We start from the raw sequence: 19374 nt of genomic DNA, 5'->3' as shown, positions 1-19374 counted from the left end.
CATTCACTCTCTCTCTCACTCACACACTCATTCACTCTCTCTCTCACTCACACACTCATTCACTCTCTCTCTCACTCACACACTCATTCACTCTCTCTCTCACTCACACACATTCACTCTCTCTCTCACTCACACACTCATTCACTCTCTCTCTCACTCACACACTCATTCACTCTCTCTCTCTCACACACTCATTCACTCTCTCTCTCACACACTCATTCACTCTCTCTCTCACTCACACACTCATTCACTCTCTCTCTCACTCACACACTCATTCACTCTCTCTCTCACTCACACACTCATTCACTCTCTCTCTCACTCACACACTCATTCACTCTCTCTCTCACTCACACACTCATTCACTCTCTCTCTCACTCACACACTCATTCACTCTCTCTCTCACTCACACACTCATTCACTCTCTCTCTCACTCACACACTCATTCACTCTCTCTCTCACTCACACACTCATTCACTCTCTCTCTCACTCACACACTCATTCACTCTCTCTCTCACTCACACACTCATTCACTCTCTCTCTCACTCACACTCATTCACTCTCTCTCTCACTCACACACTCATTCACTCTCTCTCTCACTCACACACTCATTCACTCTCTCTCACTCACACCAGGGCTTTGAACCAGAATTTTTTTCCTATTGGTTCGTTCCGAACAGAAACGGAATTTTAACGTTTCCGGTTTTGGGTTCCACCATTAAATAGACGTTCCCGAACCAGTTAGAACAAAAAAAAATTAGTTCCCGGAACGGTTAATTACGTTCCCTATCAGCTGTTTAACAAATGGCTATAAAATTATGTCTCTGTCTCATCCAGCTTAAGCCAAATGTAGGCTAATTCTATTACAACCTTCATTAAATAAGACAAGAAATAATTCAAAACAATTATTATTTCAAATGTTGGCGATTTGGATTCTCAGTATGTCTTCCCATCTACACAAACAGAAAAAGTGCCAAAAATGAAAGATAATTCGTTTAGTGTGTTACCAAAGGCTAGTCAGGCCCTATGCATTGATAGGCTAACAGAGGTTAACGTCATTTAATGTTCGCGAGCCTCTCATTAACGTGGACAAATATATTGATGTGTTTGAAATTGACGTTTTTGAATAACGATAGACTGCAATATTTACCTCTTATTTAAGATGTGGAGGCGTGATAGTAGTCCACCCTCCCGCTCTCTCCATTCAGTCAGCGAACGTCACACAGGAAGTGAACCCCAGCGGGTCATAGAAACTTGCGCAGGAGAAGAATGACTTTTTTATTTGTAGGCTACGGAAACTTTGAGGAACGAAATAAAAACCGGTATTAACCGGTTACCATTATTTTTAATAAGCGTTTCTGTTCCGGAACATAAAAAATAATAAAGTTTCTGGTTTCGTTTCTCATCATCATCATCTCTAGCCGCTTTATCCTTCTACAGGGTCGCAGGCAAGCTGGAGCCTATCCCAGCTGACTACGGGCGAAAGGCGGGGTACACCCTGGACAAGTCGCCAGGTCATCACAGGGCTGACACATAGACACAGACAACCATTCACACTCACATTCACACCTACGGTCAATTTAGAGTCACCAGTTAACCTAACCTGCATGTCTTTGGACTGTGGGGGAAACCGGAGCACCCGGAGGAAACCCACGCGGACACGGGGAGAACATGCAAACTCCACACAGAAAGGCCCTCGCCGGCCCCGGGGCTCGAACCCAGGACCTTCTTGCTGTGAGGCGACAGCGCTAACCACTACACCACCGTGCCGCCCGGTTTCGTTTCTGTTCCATGTGAAATAGAAAAAGTTCCCGGTTTTCGTTTTCGTTCCTTGAACCGGTTCAAAGCCCTGACTCACACACACACTCATTCACTCTCTCTCACTCACACACACACTCATTCACTCTCTCTCACTCACACAAACACTTTCTCTCTCACTCACACACATGCACAATCTGTCTTTCTCTCTCTCTCTGAAACACACACACTCATTCACTCACACACACACACTTTCTCTCGCTCTCACTCACACACAGTCTGTGCGCGTGTCTTTCTCTCTCTCTGAAACACACACACACATTCACTCTCACACACACTCTCAAACACACACACTCTCTCACACACACACACATTCACTCTCACACACACACACACTCGGATGGACTCTCTCTCTCTCTCTCTCTCTCTCTCTCAAACACACACTCTCACACAATGGGCATTTTAGCTCCATCAATCCACCTAATGGAATGTTTTTGGGAAATGCAGGGAAACTCAAGAACCCGGAGGAAACCGACATGGACACAGGAAGAACATCATCAAAGAAATTCAACAAAGATAGGAACCAAAGCTCAGGGAATAACCCAGGACCCCGAAGCTCTGAAGTGACAAGGCTACACCGCTACACCCCGCACCATCTACAACCAGAGATACAGTGTGTGTTTGCAATGCCATTCGATGAATCGGAGTCCACTCAGGATGTATTCCCTCCTCATGCCCAGTGTTCCTGATATAGACTCCGGATCCACTGTGACTCTGACCAGGATTAAGCACTTACTCATGATGAATGAATGAATGAATGAATGAATGAAACTGGCAAATACACACCAATATCTTTTCCTCCTTCTCTCTCTAGCACTTTAAAACATCAATATTTTGTTTTAGCGCTTGTAAAGGCTTCCTGATCCTCGACTCCTCACAATTTGAATGAATGAATGAATGAATTTATTTTCGAACATGTATAAAAAAAGTATGTAACTATTTGTACATACAAAAGAAAGAAAATGAGAAAGTGAAAAAAAAGAATAAATAAAATAAAGAGCTAAGACATTACAATACACTGCACACTGTTCGAAAAAGGAGTGGGAAGAAGTACAATACTTTTTAATTTCCCACCCCTTTTTAACTACCCCGAAATCCAAACTACATTAATACTCCTATAAAAATATATACCATATATACACTTCATGAATATCTATATAAATATATAATTACAAAAATAAATATATACTACATACCATATATATATACACACTTCATAAATATCTATATAAATATTTAATTACAAAATTAAATATATACTACATTCATATACACTTCATAAATATCTATATAAATATATAATTCCAAAAATATATATATACACTATATACCATATATACACTTCATAAATATCTATATAAATATATAATTACAAAAATAAATATCTACTACATTTTTACATCCCTGTAAATATGAAGATATACACTCCGTTCAGACTGTAACCTGAAACGACCCATATCCGATTTGTTGTGAAATCCGATTTTTTTGTTAGGCCGTTCACATTACCAATTATATGAGACTTGTATGCGATCTCCAATATGAACGGAAAACGACCCAAAAGTGTCCCGCATGCGCAAATTGACACGTAATAAGCACATCTACGTAATACGTAAACAAAAAAAAGTGCACTCTTCAAGTTTGCAAGTAAAGCATGGAGATGAGGCGAGACCTGGTGATGTGGTTTTTGTGGGGGCGGCGGAACTCACACAGTAATCTGATTAATGTGGGCAGCAGACTAATGAGACCGAAGGTGTCAAATTACTGAAAATTTCCAGAACAATCTTATAATCTTGTAATACAGGATGGTTTAACATCCAGGTCTCTACCAAATCCACCATTAGCTTGATCAATTCTATAAAAGCCTATTTAAATTCTGAAAACTGTACAAATGTTGTTGTTTTCCACCAAAGAGGCGGGATTAGCCAACGCAGAATAGTGACGTTTGTCTCTTGTTGATGACGTGCAGGTCGCATGAATGCGACCTGTCCGGTCAGACTGCAGTCGCATGTGAAAATAACGGATATGCATCGGAATCAGGACCGCATATCCAAGCGGCCTGGGTCGCATGTGAAAAAAATCGGATCTGTGTCGTTCAGATTGTCAATAACAAATCGGATACAGGTCGCATATGGGCAAAAAAATCGGATATGGGTCGTTTCAGGGTGCAGTCTGAACGTAGTCATAAACTATCCCCATAAATAAATATATACCATATACTAAGTTAGTTCTAATATAACAATCAACCCTATTCTATTTATCCCTCATCATCCTCCGTTGACATACTTCCTCTTCTATATACTTGTTTAAAAATATTTTTGTACCTTTTTTTAAACAGATTTATATTTGCACTTTGTTTTATTTCTGTCTCCAGTCTGTTCCATAAAGTCACCCCACAGCTCGATACGCACATGCTTTTCATATTTGTTCGAACCTTTGGTTTTTTAAAATTTAGGTCTCCCCTTAGATTATATCCCCCCTCTCTCTCTCTAAACATTCCTTGTATATTTTTCAGCAATAGATTATTTCTCGCTTTGTACATTATTTGTGCTGTTCTGAATTTGACCAGATCCATAAATTTCAACATGTGTGATTTTATGAATAGTGGGTTTGTGTGATCTCTGTATCCTGTTTTGCTTATTGTCCTTATTGGTCTTTTCTGTATTGTACATATCGGCTGCAGAGTGGTTTTGTAGGTGTTTCCCCAGACTTCGACACAGTAAATCAGATATGGCAAAAATAATGAGTAGTAATGAGTATGCAAAGATTTGCAATCAAGAATATGTTTTGTTTTCCACAGAATTGCCGAGCACTTTGCCAGTTTTGCTCGTACGTATCCTACATGAGGTTTCCAGCAGACTTTATGATCCAAAATCACACCAAGAAATTTAATTTCCTGTACCATTTCTATCTTAGTATTGTCTATTATCAATTCTACATTACAATCTATTTTGTGTCTCCCAAACAACATGATCTTTGTTTTGCTTAGATTTAACGATAATTTATTTTTGTCAAACCATAGTTTTAGTTTATTTATTTCAGTTGTGATTGTCTCCAAAGTCTGCTGCAAATCCTCACCGGAACAAAAAATACTGGTGTCATCCGCAAACAAAAATTTCAGTACTTGCGAATTTGCTTAAGAGTTTGAGACTATTTAAACAGCTCGCACCTTAAATAAAACTTGAAGGATGTTTCGAGGGTTATTTAACAGCTTACTGAGGCACATGTAAAGGAATTAACCACAGAAGATTATTAAGGAGGTTCAAACTTTTGAGCGTGCTAGATACAGACTTAAGCCGCACTCAAACTGGATTAGTTTGCATCGGAAGGTGGGTTAAAGCAATTATTCCCGAAGTGTATCTGTGATTTTGAATCCCATCCAAATCTGTCAGGTCTGTAGTTTTGTTTTAAGGGCTTTGCATGCACTTCTACAAAAAGACCAGTTTAGGACAACTCCAGAGAAGCAATATTTCCTTAGATAGGAATATTTCCTTAGATCTCCATCGAACGAGTACAACATACATACATACAAACAAATAACCACTCTTTACAACCATCATGAGCAGAAAAGCATCTCAGAATGCCCAACTTGTCGTGTTGTGCCACACCAGCAGAAGCAGGTTTCACTCCTATCAGTCTCAAACAGGAATCTGAGGCTACACTTTCCAACGTAGCACCGAAACCAGACAGTTCAAGGTTGAAGGGGGGAAAAAACACCACTGTAACCTCAGACTTCTGTTTTAGGCTCTTTTAGGCTGAATTCAGAGGAACGCGATATGTTCTTCTGAAGTTGGTGCCCATACGCCTTGAGGTTTGGCATGCTGTGCTTTCTGAGGCGCTTTTCTGCTCATCATGGTTGTAAACAGTGGTTATCTCGGTCGATTACTGTACATATCCTGTTTACTTGAACCAGATTATCCATTCTTCTAACCTGTCTCATGAACAAGACGTTTCTGCTGGCAGAGCTGATACTCGCTGGATGTTTGTTGGTTTTGTTTTCCTCTCTCACACCTTAAATCCGAACAGATCGGCAGTTTCTGAAAAACTGAAACCAACCCATCTGACACCACGGTTAAAAATCACTCACTGATTGCGTTTTTTCCCATGTTCTTTGATGTGAACAAGGGTATAAAGAAAAAAGAAAGAAAGCATAACTTTATTCTAGGGCTGTAACGATACACCCAACTCACGATTCGATTCGTATCGCGATTTTTGACCCACGATTCGATACGCCCACGATTTTTTTAAAATGTTTTTTAAAAGTAGTAAATTTGACTTATTAACATTTACTTACATGAACTATTTAATAACAAATAATTCAGACCACTGCAGAGAATGAGTAATATGTATGCAAAAATGAACAAATGTATATCCAAAGATTGTTTTATTTCTCAAAATAATACTGTTGAGCCGGAAGCTCTGTTTTTTTCGGTTCTGAAAGTCATTTTTCCAAATCATGTAAATCCGTTAAGATTTTTTTGGGGGGGTGGCTCTCTCACTGTCTCACTCTCATAGGGCCAATGATTTTCTGTGATCGCGGAAAACAGATGGAAATTACAGAATTTTTATAGTGAAACGTTGCTCGCGTGTCAAAATGTAACTGCCGCAGAAGGCTTCCGCCCAAGCAGACATGTCTTTCCGGTCAAGTGATTGTGATTGGCTTGTGGCACACCTAGCCAGCCAATGAGCTGCTTGTTTACAGATTCGCTCCCCGCGTCGCAACCAGAATGGCGACCGCTTAAAAGAAATGAATGCTCTGCCAGTGGCGAGTGTGGACGTTGCGTGACTCGCAGAAGACTGTCGCAGGTCGGCGAAAAAACGACTTACTAATAGATATAAAAAATAAAAGTAATTTAAGTCAGTTTAAAATGTAATTTAAATAAAAAGTAAAGTATTCATAAATTGAAGTTTGGAAGCGCCTCTGTTTTTGGGCTGAGGAGAAGTTTGAAAGGGTGTACCGCGATTCTGCCTTCTTGTATCGCGATACGGATCGTGGCTCTGCGTATCGCGATTTCGATACGCATATCGTTACAGCCCTACTTTATTCATCACACACTTGTGAAATTTTCTCTCTGTATTTAACCCATCTGAAGCAGTGACACACACACACACATACCCAGAGCAGTGGGCAGCCATGCGAACGGCGCCTGGGGAGCAATTGGGAGTTAGGTGCCTCGCTCAAGGGCACCCCAGCCCAAGGTCGTCCCATATTAACCTAACCGCATGTCTTTGGACTATGGGGGAAACCGGAGCACCCGGAGGAAACCCACGCGGACACGCCGAGAACATGCAAACGCCGCACAGAAAGGTCCTCGCCGGCCGCTGGGTTCGAACCCGGAACCTTCTTGCTGTGAGGCGACCGTTCTAACCACGGTTCCTACTGTAGTGGCCAGTCAGTGTATTTAGTACGTAACGGATTTTCAGCACCATGAACTGAATACTGAATTCAGAAACCAATCACGGTCACCTAGTCTGCCTACCTAGTGCACTTCTAGGTAGGCACCATGGAGTCATTTGGGATGCAACCAAACCCTGAAGTGAACCTCGATCCTTCAGGGTGTTTTTTTTTTTTTTTAAACTTGTTATACGTAGCTGTAGCTATCAAATTTCAACTTTCTCGAATTTTCTTCACATTTGTTCCTTTAGCTGGCTTTGCTAGTTAGCTAACCCTGTCAGCTAAACTTTACACTTACCTGAGTAAATCAGGTAAATATTTGTTTAGCTAGCCAAGAGCGTTTTCTTCACGTTTTATTCATTAAAAATTTATATATTTCATACTGAACAACAAGAATGAAATCAGCTAAGCTGGCTAAAAAAAAAAAAAAAAGTGTTAAAAAGCGAAACCCAGGTCAGCTAACAATGCTAACTCGCTACCAACTAGCTGTTTATTAGATGCATGACTAGTTTCACACAAAGTTCAGGAAGTCGACCGATGAACAAACATGACTAAACATTTATTTTCCCAAGCTACACGATGTTTTTGTGTGAACAGTGTGTTAAAAGTTAGTCTGTTCTAGTCAGACGAACAAATAAATACATTAAAAGAAAAGAAAAGACTTACCAAATCTCAGCCAGTCTGAATCCGGGAGTGAATCCATAACACGGGTGAACTCATGAACAGCAGCCGCGGGTAAATTATAAATATATTCGCTGTTAAAAGTCAAATTTGACATGTCTGGTTAGGAAAAAAAAAGTTGAAGAGCTTGTAGAAAACTGATCCCAGTCCCTAAGCAGAGCTGACTAACCCGGTCATTTATGGCTGTGGGAGAAGCAAACCCACACTCCTGAAGGGCTGAAGGGAAAGTGACTAAAAAGCCTGAAGCGCAGAATCGACTCTGATTTCAAGTGATGATTTCTCCGACTTGTGTGACTAAGTGTCGAAAACCTTTTCCTTTTCCAAGGTTTTGGGCCTTTAATTCATGTTCCCGTGTCATGTTTGACAAGTCTCAGTTGTTTCAGCGATAGGTCAGTATACAGCCAGCTGGTTTGCACTTCCCCTTTCTTCAGTAGACAAAAAAAAGGGCATGAACTTCACCTTTCAGAAGAACTGGATCATCAAAGACTCCAGTTCTGTCTATCAATATTTAACAAACCTTAAGAACGAGATAACTGTCTCATAAATATGACGTTCTATCTCATAATAATGAGATCCAATGTCATAATGACTTTGCAACACAATAATGACTCTGTCTCATAATTATGACTTCTTATCTTATAATAATAATAATGAGATCGTATCTCATAATAGACTTCCCATAATTATGACTTTGTATCTCATGTATGACTTACTTTCTTATAATACAACCCCGATTCCAAAAAAGTTGGGACAAAGTACAAATTGTAAATAAAAACAGAATGTAATGATGTGGAAGTTTCAAGATTCCATATTTTATTCAGAATAGAACATAGATGACGTATCAAATGTTTAAACTGAGAAAATCTCATCTCATCTCATCTCATTATCTCTAGCCGCTTTATCCTTCTACAGGGTCGCAGGCAAGCTGGAGCCTATCCTAGCTGACTATGGGCGAAAGGCAGGGTACACCCTGGACAAGTCGCCAGGTCATCACAGGGCTGACACATAGACACAGACAACCATTCACACTCACATTCGCACCTACGGTCAATTTAGAGTCACCAGTTAACCTAACTTGCATGTCTTTGGACTGTGGGGGAAACCGGAGCACCCGGAGGAAACCCACACGGACACGGGGAGAACACGCAAACTCCGCACAGAAAGGCCCTCGCCGGCCACGGGGCTCGAACCCGGACCTTCTTGCTGTGAGGCGACAGCGCTAACCACTACACCACCGTGCCGCCAACTGAGAAAATGTATCATTTAAAGAGAAAAATTAGGTGATTTTAAATTTCATGACAACACCACATCTCAAAAAAGTTGGGACAAGGCCATGTTTGCCACTGTGAGACATCCCCTTTTCTCTTTACAACAGTCTGTAAACGTCTGGGGACTGAGGAGACAAGTTGCTCAAGTTTAAGGATAAGAATGTTAACCCATTCTTGTCTAATGTAGGATTCTAGTTGCTCAACTGTCTTAGGTCTTTTTTGTCGTATCTTCCGTTTTATGATGCGCCAAATGTTTTCTATGGGTGAAAGATCTGGACTGCAGGCTGGCCAGTTCAGTACCCGGACCCTTCTTCTACGCAGCCATGATGCTGTAATTGATGCAGTATGTGGTTTGGCATTGTCATGTTGGAAAATGCAAGGTCTTCCCTGAAAGAGACGTCATCTGGATGGGAGCATATGTTGCTCTAGAACCTGGATATACCTTTCAGCATTGATGGGGTCTTTCCAGATGTGTAAGCTGCCCATGCCACATGCACTAATGCATATGAGAGGGCACGGTGAGATGAGTGGAAGAGGATAGACGTGGTATGGGGTGGGGTGAGGGAGGGGTGGAGACGATTAATATTACGAAGATGGAAATATGCAGACCGGGTTATATTACTGATGTGAGATTGAAAATATAATGAGTTATCGAGGATGACATCCGGACTCTTAACCTGAGGGGAGGGGAAAACTAAGGGGCTGTCGATTGTAATGGAGAAACTGTCAACTTTGGATAGTGTGGATTTTGTGCCAAGAAGCAAAATTTTAGTTTTGTCGCTGTTAAGTTTTAGGAAGTTTGAGGTGAACCAGGATTTTATTTTAGATAAGCAGTTAGAAAGGGAAGAGGGCGGTAACGTGAAATTTGGTTTGCTGGATAGATAGAGCTGGGTCTCATCCGCATAGCAATGGAAATGGATATTGAATTTACGGAATATATTGCCAAGGGGAAGAAGGTAAATAATGAAGAGAAGGGGTCCCAGGACAGATCCCTGGGGCACACCTGAGGAAACTGGGGATGACTGGGATCTGAAGGATTTGAGTTGGATGAACTGAGTGCAGCCCGAGAGATAAGAGTAAAACCAGTTAAGTGCGGTGTGATTGATGCCAATGGAAGATAATCTGTTAAGGAGGATAGTGTGAGAAATTGTGTCAAAGGCCACGCTCAGATCAAGAAGGATAAGAATGGAAAGTAAACCAGAATCAGCTGTCATAAGGAGATCATTGGTGATTTTTATGAGAGCAGTTTCTGTGCTATGGTGGGGGCGGAAACCAGACTCGAATTGTTCACAGAGGCTATTTTGGGTTAGAAAGGAGTGAAGTTGAGTGGCTATAATTTTTTTCAAGTATTTTGGAGATGAAAGGAAGGTTAGAGATGGGGCAGAGGTTATTAAAATTATTGGGATCTGAGCCAGGTTTTTTCAGAATAGGGGTAACAGCTGCCGTTGTGAAGAGTGTGGGAACAATTCCAGTAGTGAGTGGACTTCATATCTCATCATTATGACTTTGTATCTCAATTATTACTTAAGTTTTCATAATAATGACTCTTATATAATAATGAGATTGTATCTCATAATAGACTTCCCATAATTATGACTTGCTATCTCATAATTATGACCTGGTATCTCATTTATGATTTAAGGTTCTCATAATAGTGACTATATCTCATAATAATGAGATAACTGTCTCATAAATATGATTTTCTATCTTATAATAATCACTTTTCATAATTCTAACTTACTATCTCATTATGACTTTGTATCTCAATTATAACTTAAATTCTTGTAATAATTACTATATCTCATAACGACTTTCCATAATTATGACTATCATAATTGTGACGACCTGGTATTTCATTTATGATTCAAGGTTCTCATAATAATGACTCTTTCATGATAATGAGATAATTGTCTCATAATTATGACTTTCTATCTTATAATAATGAGATCGTATCTCATAATAATGGCCTCATAATTATGACTTGGGGGAAAGAGGGGCATGAGGCCACACACTTTTTTGTTTTTAAATAAATTTTATGTGCGTTATAAAGACTGTAACTTTATTAACAGTGTAATAGAACAAACACACACACAATTATAAATTAACTGGCATCAAATCCGGGCGGCGGAGTGGTTAGTACTGTCGCCTCACAGCAAGAAGGTTCTGGGTTCGAGCCCAGTGGCTGACGGGGGCCTTTCTGTGTGGAGCTTGTATGTTCTCCCCATGTCTGCACAGGTTTCCCCCACAGTCCAAAGACATGCAGGTTAGGTTAACTGGTGACTCTAAATTGACCGTAGGTGTGAATGTGAGTGTGAATGGTCGTCTGTGTCTATGTGTCAGCCCTGCGATGACCTGGCGACTTGTCCAGGGTGTACCCCGCCTTTCGCCCGTAGTCAGCTGGGATAGGCTCCAGCTTGCCCGCGACCCTGAACGGGATAACGGATGGATGGCATCAAAGCCAATGATAAAAGTGCAACAGTTTTCCAAACAAGTCAACTTTTTTACACTAGAGCCAATTCCCCCCAGCAGAAGCGTTCAATTTCTATTTAATTTTACTGAGTACAGTTATCACACATTCCCATTGGCTCCCGAGTAACCTGCAATAATATCTGACCTGTTGCTGATAAAAAGTCCATGCATTTTCATTGTAGTGGGAATAATACCGCATAGAGCTGAATGCCCCCTTTGCCCCAAGTTGTTGTTGTAATAAAAAATAAAAAAAATTAACATACTATCTCACAATTATGACTTAGTACCTAATAATCCTGAGTTACAAAGTCATAATAATGAGAACCTCATAATTATAACATACCATATGATGTCATTTTCCCCCCAAGTGTCAGAAATGCGTTTCTGTTCCAGCAGATTTTACCAAACCAGACATTTTAAAGTTTCTCTATTATAAAGTGTAATGATATCTTAATACCGCTATCAAAAAAAAAAAAAAAACGAGTAGGTGTTAAAACCAGAGTGACATCAACTCTGTCCTGTCAACTCTTTTTTTTTTTTTGTTATAGGAAAAGTAGTTAATGCTTGCAAAAAGACATCACCAGAAGTTCCCAGATGATGCTCCAAATTAATTTACATGAGCACTGAATTACAGATATAAATCTGCATATCAAAACGTTACATGAAAGAGGAAGATCTTCTCCAAATATGTTGATCTTTATACCAGCTCTAGTCCTACTTGTCACTAAACATGAAGGAAAATACTGAAGAAAAATTAATTCTGATACAACCCCGATTCCAAAAAAGTTGGGACAAAGTACAAATTGTAAATAAAAACAGAATGCAATGATGTGGAAGTTTCAAAATTCCATATTTTATTCAGAATAGAACATAGATGACATATCAAATGTTTAAACTGAGAAAATGTATCATTTAAAGAGAAAAATTAGGTGATTTTAAATTTCATGACAACAACACATCTCAAAAAAGTTGGGACAAGGCCATGTTTACCACTGTGAGACATCCCCTTTTCTCTTTACAACAGTCTGTAAACGTCTGGGGACTGAGGAGACAAGTTGCTCAAGTTTAGGGATAGGAATGTTAACCCATTCTTGTCTAATGTAGGATTCTAGTTGCTCAACTGTCTTGGGTCTTTTTTGTCGTATCTTCCGTTTTATGATGCGCCAAATGTTTTCTATGGGTGAAAGATCTGGACTGCAGGCTGGCCAGTTCAGTACCCGGACCCTTCTTCTACGCAGCCATGATGCTGTAATTGATGCAGTATATGGTTTGGCATTGTCATGTTGGAAAATGCAAGGTCTTCCCTGAAAGAGACGTCGTCTGGATGGGAGCATATGTTGCTCTAGAACCTGGATATACCTTTCAGCATTGATGGTGTCTTTCCAGATGTGTAAGCTGCCCATGCCACACGCACTAATGCAACTCCATACCATCAGAGATGCAGGCTTCTGAACTGAGCGCTGATAACAACTTGGGTCGTCCTTCTCCTCTTTAGTCCGAATGACATGGCGTCCCTGATTTCCATAAAGAACCTCAAATTTTGATTCGTCTGACCACAGAACAGTTTTCCACTTTGCCACAGTCCATTTTAAATGAGCCTCAGCCCAGAGAAGACGTCTGCGCTTCTGGATCATGTTTAGATATGGCTTCTTCTTTGAACTACAGAGTTTTAGCTGGCAACGGCGGATGGCACAGTGAATTGTGTTCACAGATAATGTTCTCTGGAAATATTCCTGAGCCCATTTTGTGATTTCCAATACAGAAGCATGCCTGTATGTGACGCAGTGCCGTCTAAGGGCCCGAAGATCACGGGCACCCGGTATGGTTTTCCGGCCTTGACCCTTACGCACAGAGATTCTTCCAGATTCTCTGAATCTTTTGATGATATTATGCACTGTAGATGATGATCTGTTCAAACTCTTTGCAATTTTACACTGTCGAACTCCTTTCTGATATTGCTCCACTATTTGTCGGTGCAGAATTAGGGGGATTGGTGATCCTCTTCCCATCTTTACTTCTGAGAGCCGCTGCCACTCCAAGATGCTCTTTTTATACCCAGTCATGTTAATGACCTATTGCCAATTGACCTAATGAGTTACAATTTGGTCCTCCAGCTGTTCCTTTTTTGTCCCTTTAACTTTTCCAGCCTCTTATTGCCCCTGTCCCAACTTTTTTGAGATGTGTTGCTGTCATGAAATTTCAAATGAGCCAATATTTGGCATGAAATTTCAAAATGTCTCACTTTCGACATTTGATATGTTGTCTATGTTCTATTGTGAATACAGTATCAGTTTTTGAGATTTGTAAATTATTGCATTCTGTTTTTATTTACAATTTGTACTTTGTCCCAACTTTTTTGGAATCGGGGTTGTACTTGACCATGCTGTGACTTGTCCCTTGTTTGGATCAGTTCTAAAATCTAATCGGTTCATCTGCTGGTTACAGCGACACCACCATACAAATCCTTTTTTTAAAAAAAAAATTCACTCAGCCACTTGTTCTAGAGATATCATGCTAAAGAGGATCTCATATGCATGGACGGGCAACCTGAAAACATAATGCCACAACCGGAGGCATAAAAAATAAGGACTAAAACAATAATTATACCACTGTACATTTGAACTCTCAATTCAGGATTAATTTTCTGTTACAGCACAGACCTGTAAAACAAATAACAGGTTTATCATTTCTAAAACAGCTCATTCAGAGGGGACTGTAAGACAGACTTCTTTAGAGCGACCGTAGAATCTGTTCTTACGTATGGTTCTATCACATGGACCCTAACATCGAAATTGGAGATGATGATTGACGGGGCATATACCCGCATGCTTTGCGCCGCTCTCAACAGGTCCTGGAGCGACTACCCAACCAACAAAGAACTTTGCAGAAACATCACTCCCATCAGCGACTCTATCCGACAACAGAGGCTGCTCTTCGCTGGTCACTGCTGGCGCAGCAAAGAAGAACTGGCCGGGGACACCATTCTATGGTCTCCATCACATGGAAGAAGATCTAAAGGCCGCCCTAAAAGGACCTACATCGACCAACTGTGTGATGACACAGGACGTAGGTCCAAGGAACTACCAGCTCTGATGAGCGATAGGGCCGTTTGGAGGGAAAGGGTCATGCATAGCCGAGCTAGCTCGACCCGGTAAGGTAAGGTAAGGTAAGACAGACAGATGCTTCACATAATCATAGCCAAATATTAAAACACATTAAAACGTGTTGGTATACAAAATGAAAGCATATAATCAATCATTCACTCACTGTGTATGTGGTTTCCTGTTCGTGGACAAGATAGCGCTCGAGTAAGAAAAGTCAAAAAGTGTACCAGGAATTAATTCTTGTAATCATTTATATTATAGCAACAAGTCATTCCTTCACTTTTTTCACTTCCTTTTCTTTTTTCTCTCTCGAAGTTAATAAGACGCTGAAATACAGCTTGTTACTGAGAAACGGCAAAGTGAAAACTCCACTAGACTGAAGACTCGAGTCTGGTGAAACTAAAGGTCACTACGAACTTTTAAAAAGCACGATGTGAAAAACACATCACTGATGCTATCGCAGCTATAAACGATCGTTCCCTCATTGCTGACACTGAAGACTCTAAAAAAAGGCTTCAGCATTTCAACGATTATACGTTATACGTTTTTGTTAAATAACATCCGTTTATTGTTTGGTTTCGATTACACTACCGTTCAAAAGTTTGGGGTCACTTTGAAATGTCCTTATTTTTGAAAGAAAAGCACTGTTCTTTTCAATGAAGATCACTTTAAACTAATCAGAAATCCACTCTATACATTGCTAATGTGGTAAATGACTATTCTAGCTGCAAATGTCTGGTTTTTGGTGCAATATCTCCATAGGTGTATAGAGGCCCATTTCCAGCAACTCTCACTCCAGTGTTCTAATGGTACAATGTGTTTGCTCATTGCCTCAGAAGGCTAATGGATGATTAGAAAACCCTTGTACAATCATGTTAGCACAGCTGAAAACAGTTGAGCTCTTTAGAGAAGCTATAAAACTGACCTTCCTTTGAGCAGATTGAGTTTCTGGAGCATCACATTTGTGGGGTCGAGTAAATGCTCAAAATGGCCAGAAAAATGTCTTGACCTATATTTTCTATTCGTTTTACAACTTATGGTGGTAAATAAAAGTGTGACTTTTCATGGAAAACACAAAATTGTCTGGGTGACCCCAAACTTTTGAACGGTAGTGTATATAGAGCGTCCACCAGATACTCCCCCTGTGAATGACTTGTTACTCGAGAACAACTAACATTAGAACGAGCGCATTAATACAGACGTAGTTCTTGTTCATAATGTTATCACCTCGATGCGATATTATGCGGCTACGATATCCAGTTTTAGTATAAATACGGAGGCGATTATAGAAAATCGTGCCCTGATTGGTCAAGAAATTCAGTCTGTTTCTCAATCACCTCGAGTGACTCAGCAAAATGGCGGCCAATCGCTTCGTCACCGTAAGTGAGGAAGAATTACAAAACGATGAAAGAAAATGCTGTTCACACAAAAGAAAAAGCACTAAAGATGCTACAAAGTTTGGTCTCAAACTATTCAAAGGGAAGGTGGAATTAATTATGATTTATTTTATCGATTTCAAAACAAAGCATTTTATGCGACTCGGCGTAGATAAGCGACAAGTCTGCGCCGCGCCGTTATTACATTTAAAATTTGAAATAAATGATTTTTAAAAAAATAAATAATCACCTGTGTATTTCCATTAAAACAATTATCTGCCTCAGGCTCAGTGAATCAATGATTATTGTACACACAGGACACTTTTGCGATGGAATAAAAACGTGTTCTATTCTCTTCTAGCGGGTTTCGTTCATTTGGTTCGATAGCATGCGATATTGTTAGCATATCGCTTATCCTACGTGTATTACGTCACTCTACTCAATGGAGAATGAGCGTTGAGTATGGTTTACGATACTGCATGGCTGTCAAGACAACATGACGTCACACATTGGAGACATAAAACTAGCGAGCGACTGGGACAATTTGTAAACGAACATGGCCGCCAGGTTTGCTTCGTTAAATACGGAAGATTTTGAGAGAATTTTGAAACAGAAAGACGCGTTGAACGCCCGAAAAGAATGTGCATGTATAATAATAATAATGGCTTTTTTTTTTTTTTAAATGGTATAATCGGATATATTCCATTCAGCTACTCGTTTTCGACTCGTTCAATATCACACTAGCTGAATGGAATACATCTGATATACCACTCAACACCAGCCAATATTATTTCAATAATAATCTCGACTTCGTCTCAGCGATTAATTGTTAGTGTTAATAGGCTACATCAAAAGAGAAGTATTTTATGTAATAAACATAGTTTATTATATTTATTTATTTTTTAAAAAGGTAAACTGCAAGGAAGGAAAAATCAATATCGCACACGCCTAACTGGAACAAATGAAATTTGTGTGCCATTTAGTGAAAGGAACGATATCGTTATATAATTGTTTCAAATTCAAACACTAAAGAAAGTAGTGTGTGCAAAGAAAAAATATAAATAAAAAAAGGGTGAGAAAGAGATAGTGAATGAAACATTTATTTTAGATTTAATTTACAAACGACTATACTTTCATTTTAAAAGACAAATGTATTTCTGCCAATACAGACTTTAATCCATATTTTAACAGCTAAGCTTTTGTTTTAAACAGAAATTTAGTCCTGGCTAAGTCGGGGCTTCTTCTGCCCTGTCTAGAGTTTCACATGATTGGACCGAAGGCTTGCAGCTGGAAACAAACCGAGTGCTAACAGGTTTACACTCTCAGAAAATAAAGTACATTATTGTACCTTTAGCAGTGCAATGGCTTGTCACTGGATCAGTACCCTCTAAGTACCCTCTAATTTGTACTCTTTATATCCTACTTGAGAACATACATGTACCTTTTTGGTCCTAAAAAGGTCCACATACAGCCCTAGGGAGTACATTAGAGTCGATTGTACGGTATGTCGTGGTACCGGTACAGAAATGGGCTCCTATTGTACCCCTATTTCTGACAGTGTACTTTGCGTACACCGGTGTTCTGGAGCGAGCTACTCCTTTAAGATGAGCGTAGTAGAGAGTGTCCTCCATCCTGATGAATCTATACCCGGTACTACAATAACACAAATGCATAAAGTGCATAAAGTTAGTACAATTCAATATACAGATCGTTCAGCATGCATTTCGCTTTTATTTAAGAATCTGAACTGCAGATGAACGGGATGATCAGATAACCACCAGGACGTCGATTTGCTGAGTCAGATGTGTTAGACATCAACATGGCAGCCCTGCTGGAACAGGATGGAAACAAGATTATCATTTGTCTATTACGAGTTCATATTTATGCCAAATGTAATACATTCTATTCTGCAGGTTTATGAGACTTTTTTCTTTTTATGTTTTGATCTCCGATGTCCGTCAGAGCAATTCAGAAAAAGTGCTGGAAATAAAACCAAAAAGCTGGAGGCATGTCAAGGTTAGAGGTAGGTCAGGTCCGAGAGTTGACTTTACACGTTCATTTTTTTTCCTCTGAAGAAAATGAAGATGCACATGGAGCAGAGCAGGAATTGTCTTGAATGATCTTTTTCATTCACTAAATAAATAAATAAACAATTTGCAGGATGCTATCCTTCTCAGAACTGATCAAATGAGTTTTGGTTTTTTTTTTTAAATGTTTTTCATTTATGATTTCATTTTTCAACCCTACCTTCTGCTAAAGCAAACCCTTACCTGGTTTTCAGCGTGATGAAAACGTCCACGAGGTCAAAAACGTCGAACGCTGGAGGTAGCCTGTGGTCCTTCAGTGAGTTTCTTGGTGTTTGTGATGTGACATAAGATAAAACAACATTTAAGGGCTGGTTAGAGAAGCAGCTTCGGGACCAAAAGGTCACTGGTTCAATTCTCTTGACCAGCAGAACTGGCTGAAGTGCCCTTGAGCAAGACACCTAACCCCCAACTAGTGTACCTGGTGTCTGATTAGCCCAAGAAAAGCTGATTACGTGATGATTAGTTCAGGTTGTGCCCGACCATAAATAAATAAAATAATCTTATCGATAGGGTTCTGAAATGTTTTGCAGCCAGGGATCCCAACTTTTAAATACATTTTAAAAGACATCCAAGGTCCGCTCCTCAGGACAATCAAATCTTAGGCTCGTTATTAAAATAAGCAGCACTCTCGAGGTTATATTCCTAAATTTTCCACTCACAGAGTACATAGTGATATTTTAAATATAATAACTTTGGCTTGTGATTTCCACGAGTGCAACAAAACGTTAAACTCACCGCCCCAGATTTGCATTCTGATAGTGCAAGGAGATATGAGAAATTCACATGAATTTGAATCGATACTGGGGAAATAAATAAGGATAAATAAATTGGGAAAATTGTTCAATTTGTCATAAACGCTAACTCTTAAGTTTAACCTTCGTAATACGTATCAAACCTTCGTTCATATCATTTCAGTCACGTTCCAAATCTAAAAACCGGTCACACTATTATTAGAGGTAGGAATCAAGAATCAAAAAAAGTCTCCGATTTGAGCTTATGGTCAGCTTTTCAAACAAAAATGTACAAAATACCTCAGAAATGACTCTCACGTGAAAGCAGACTGTTAGAAACCATCGATCTCTTCTTCTTGAATGATTTCAGGTCACGTCAGGATCGAGACGTCGATCTCTCCCGAGGGACAGCACAAGATCTTTTGAAATGCCTCGAGCGATTTGAATCAAGT

General features: G+C 39.8%; 1 protein-coding gene across 3 annotated transcripts in view; it reads right to left on the bottom strand.

Moving 5' to 3' along the window:
• irak1 (interleukin-1 receptor-associated kinase 1) overlaps window positions 1-8287 on the bottom strand; it is a 75504-nt gene extending 67217 nt beyond the window's left edge. For all 3 annotated transcript variants that reach the window (XM_060932455.1, XM_060932458.1, XM_060932457.1), the window contains exon 1: window positions 7873-8287. In XM_060932455.1, coding sequence (XP_060788438.1) covers window positions 7873-7984 — 112 coding nt within the window. In that variant the 5' untranslated portion in view covers window positions 7985-8287. The remainder of the gene's footprint in view (window positions 1-7872) is intronic.
• Between the last annotated feature and the right edge of the window lie 11087 nt (window positions 8288-19374).

Source organism: Neoarius graeffei, chromosome 10 (genome assembly GCF_027579695.1).
Source record: "Neoarius graeffei isolate fNeoGra1 chromosome 10, fNeoGra1.pri, whole genome shotgun sequence".
In the NCBI taxonomy this organism is placed as follows: domain Eukaryota; kingdom Metazoa; phylum Chordata; class Actinopteri; order Siluriformes; family Ariidae; genus Neoarius; species Neoarius graeffei.
The sequence above is the reverse complement of the archived record's forward strand: the minus strand, read 5'-3'. Positions and strand labels throughout refer to the sequence as shown.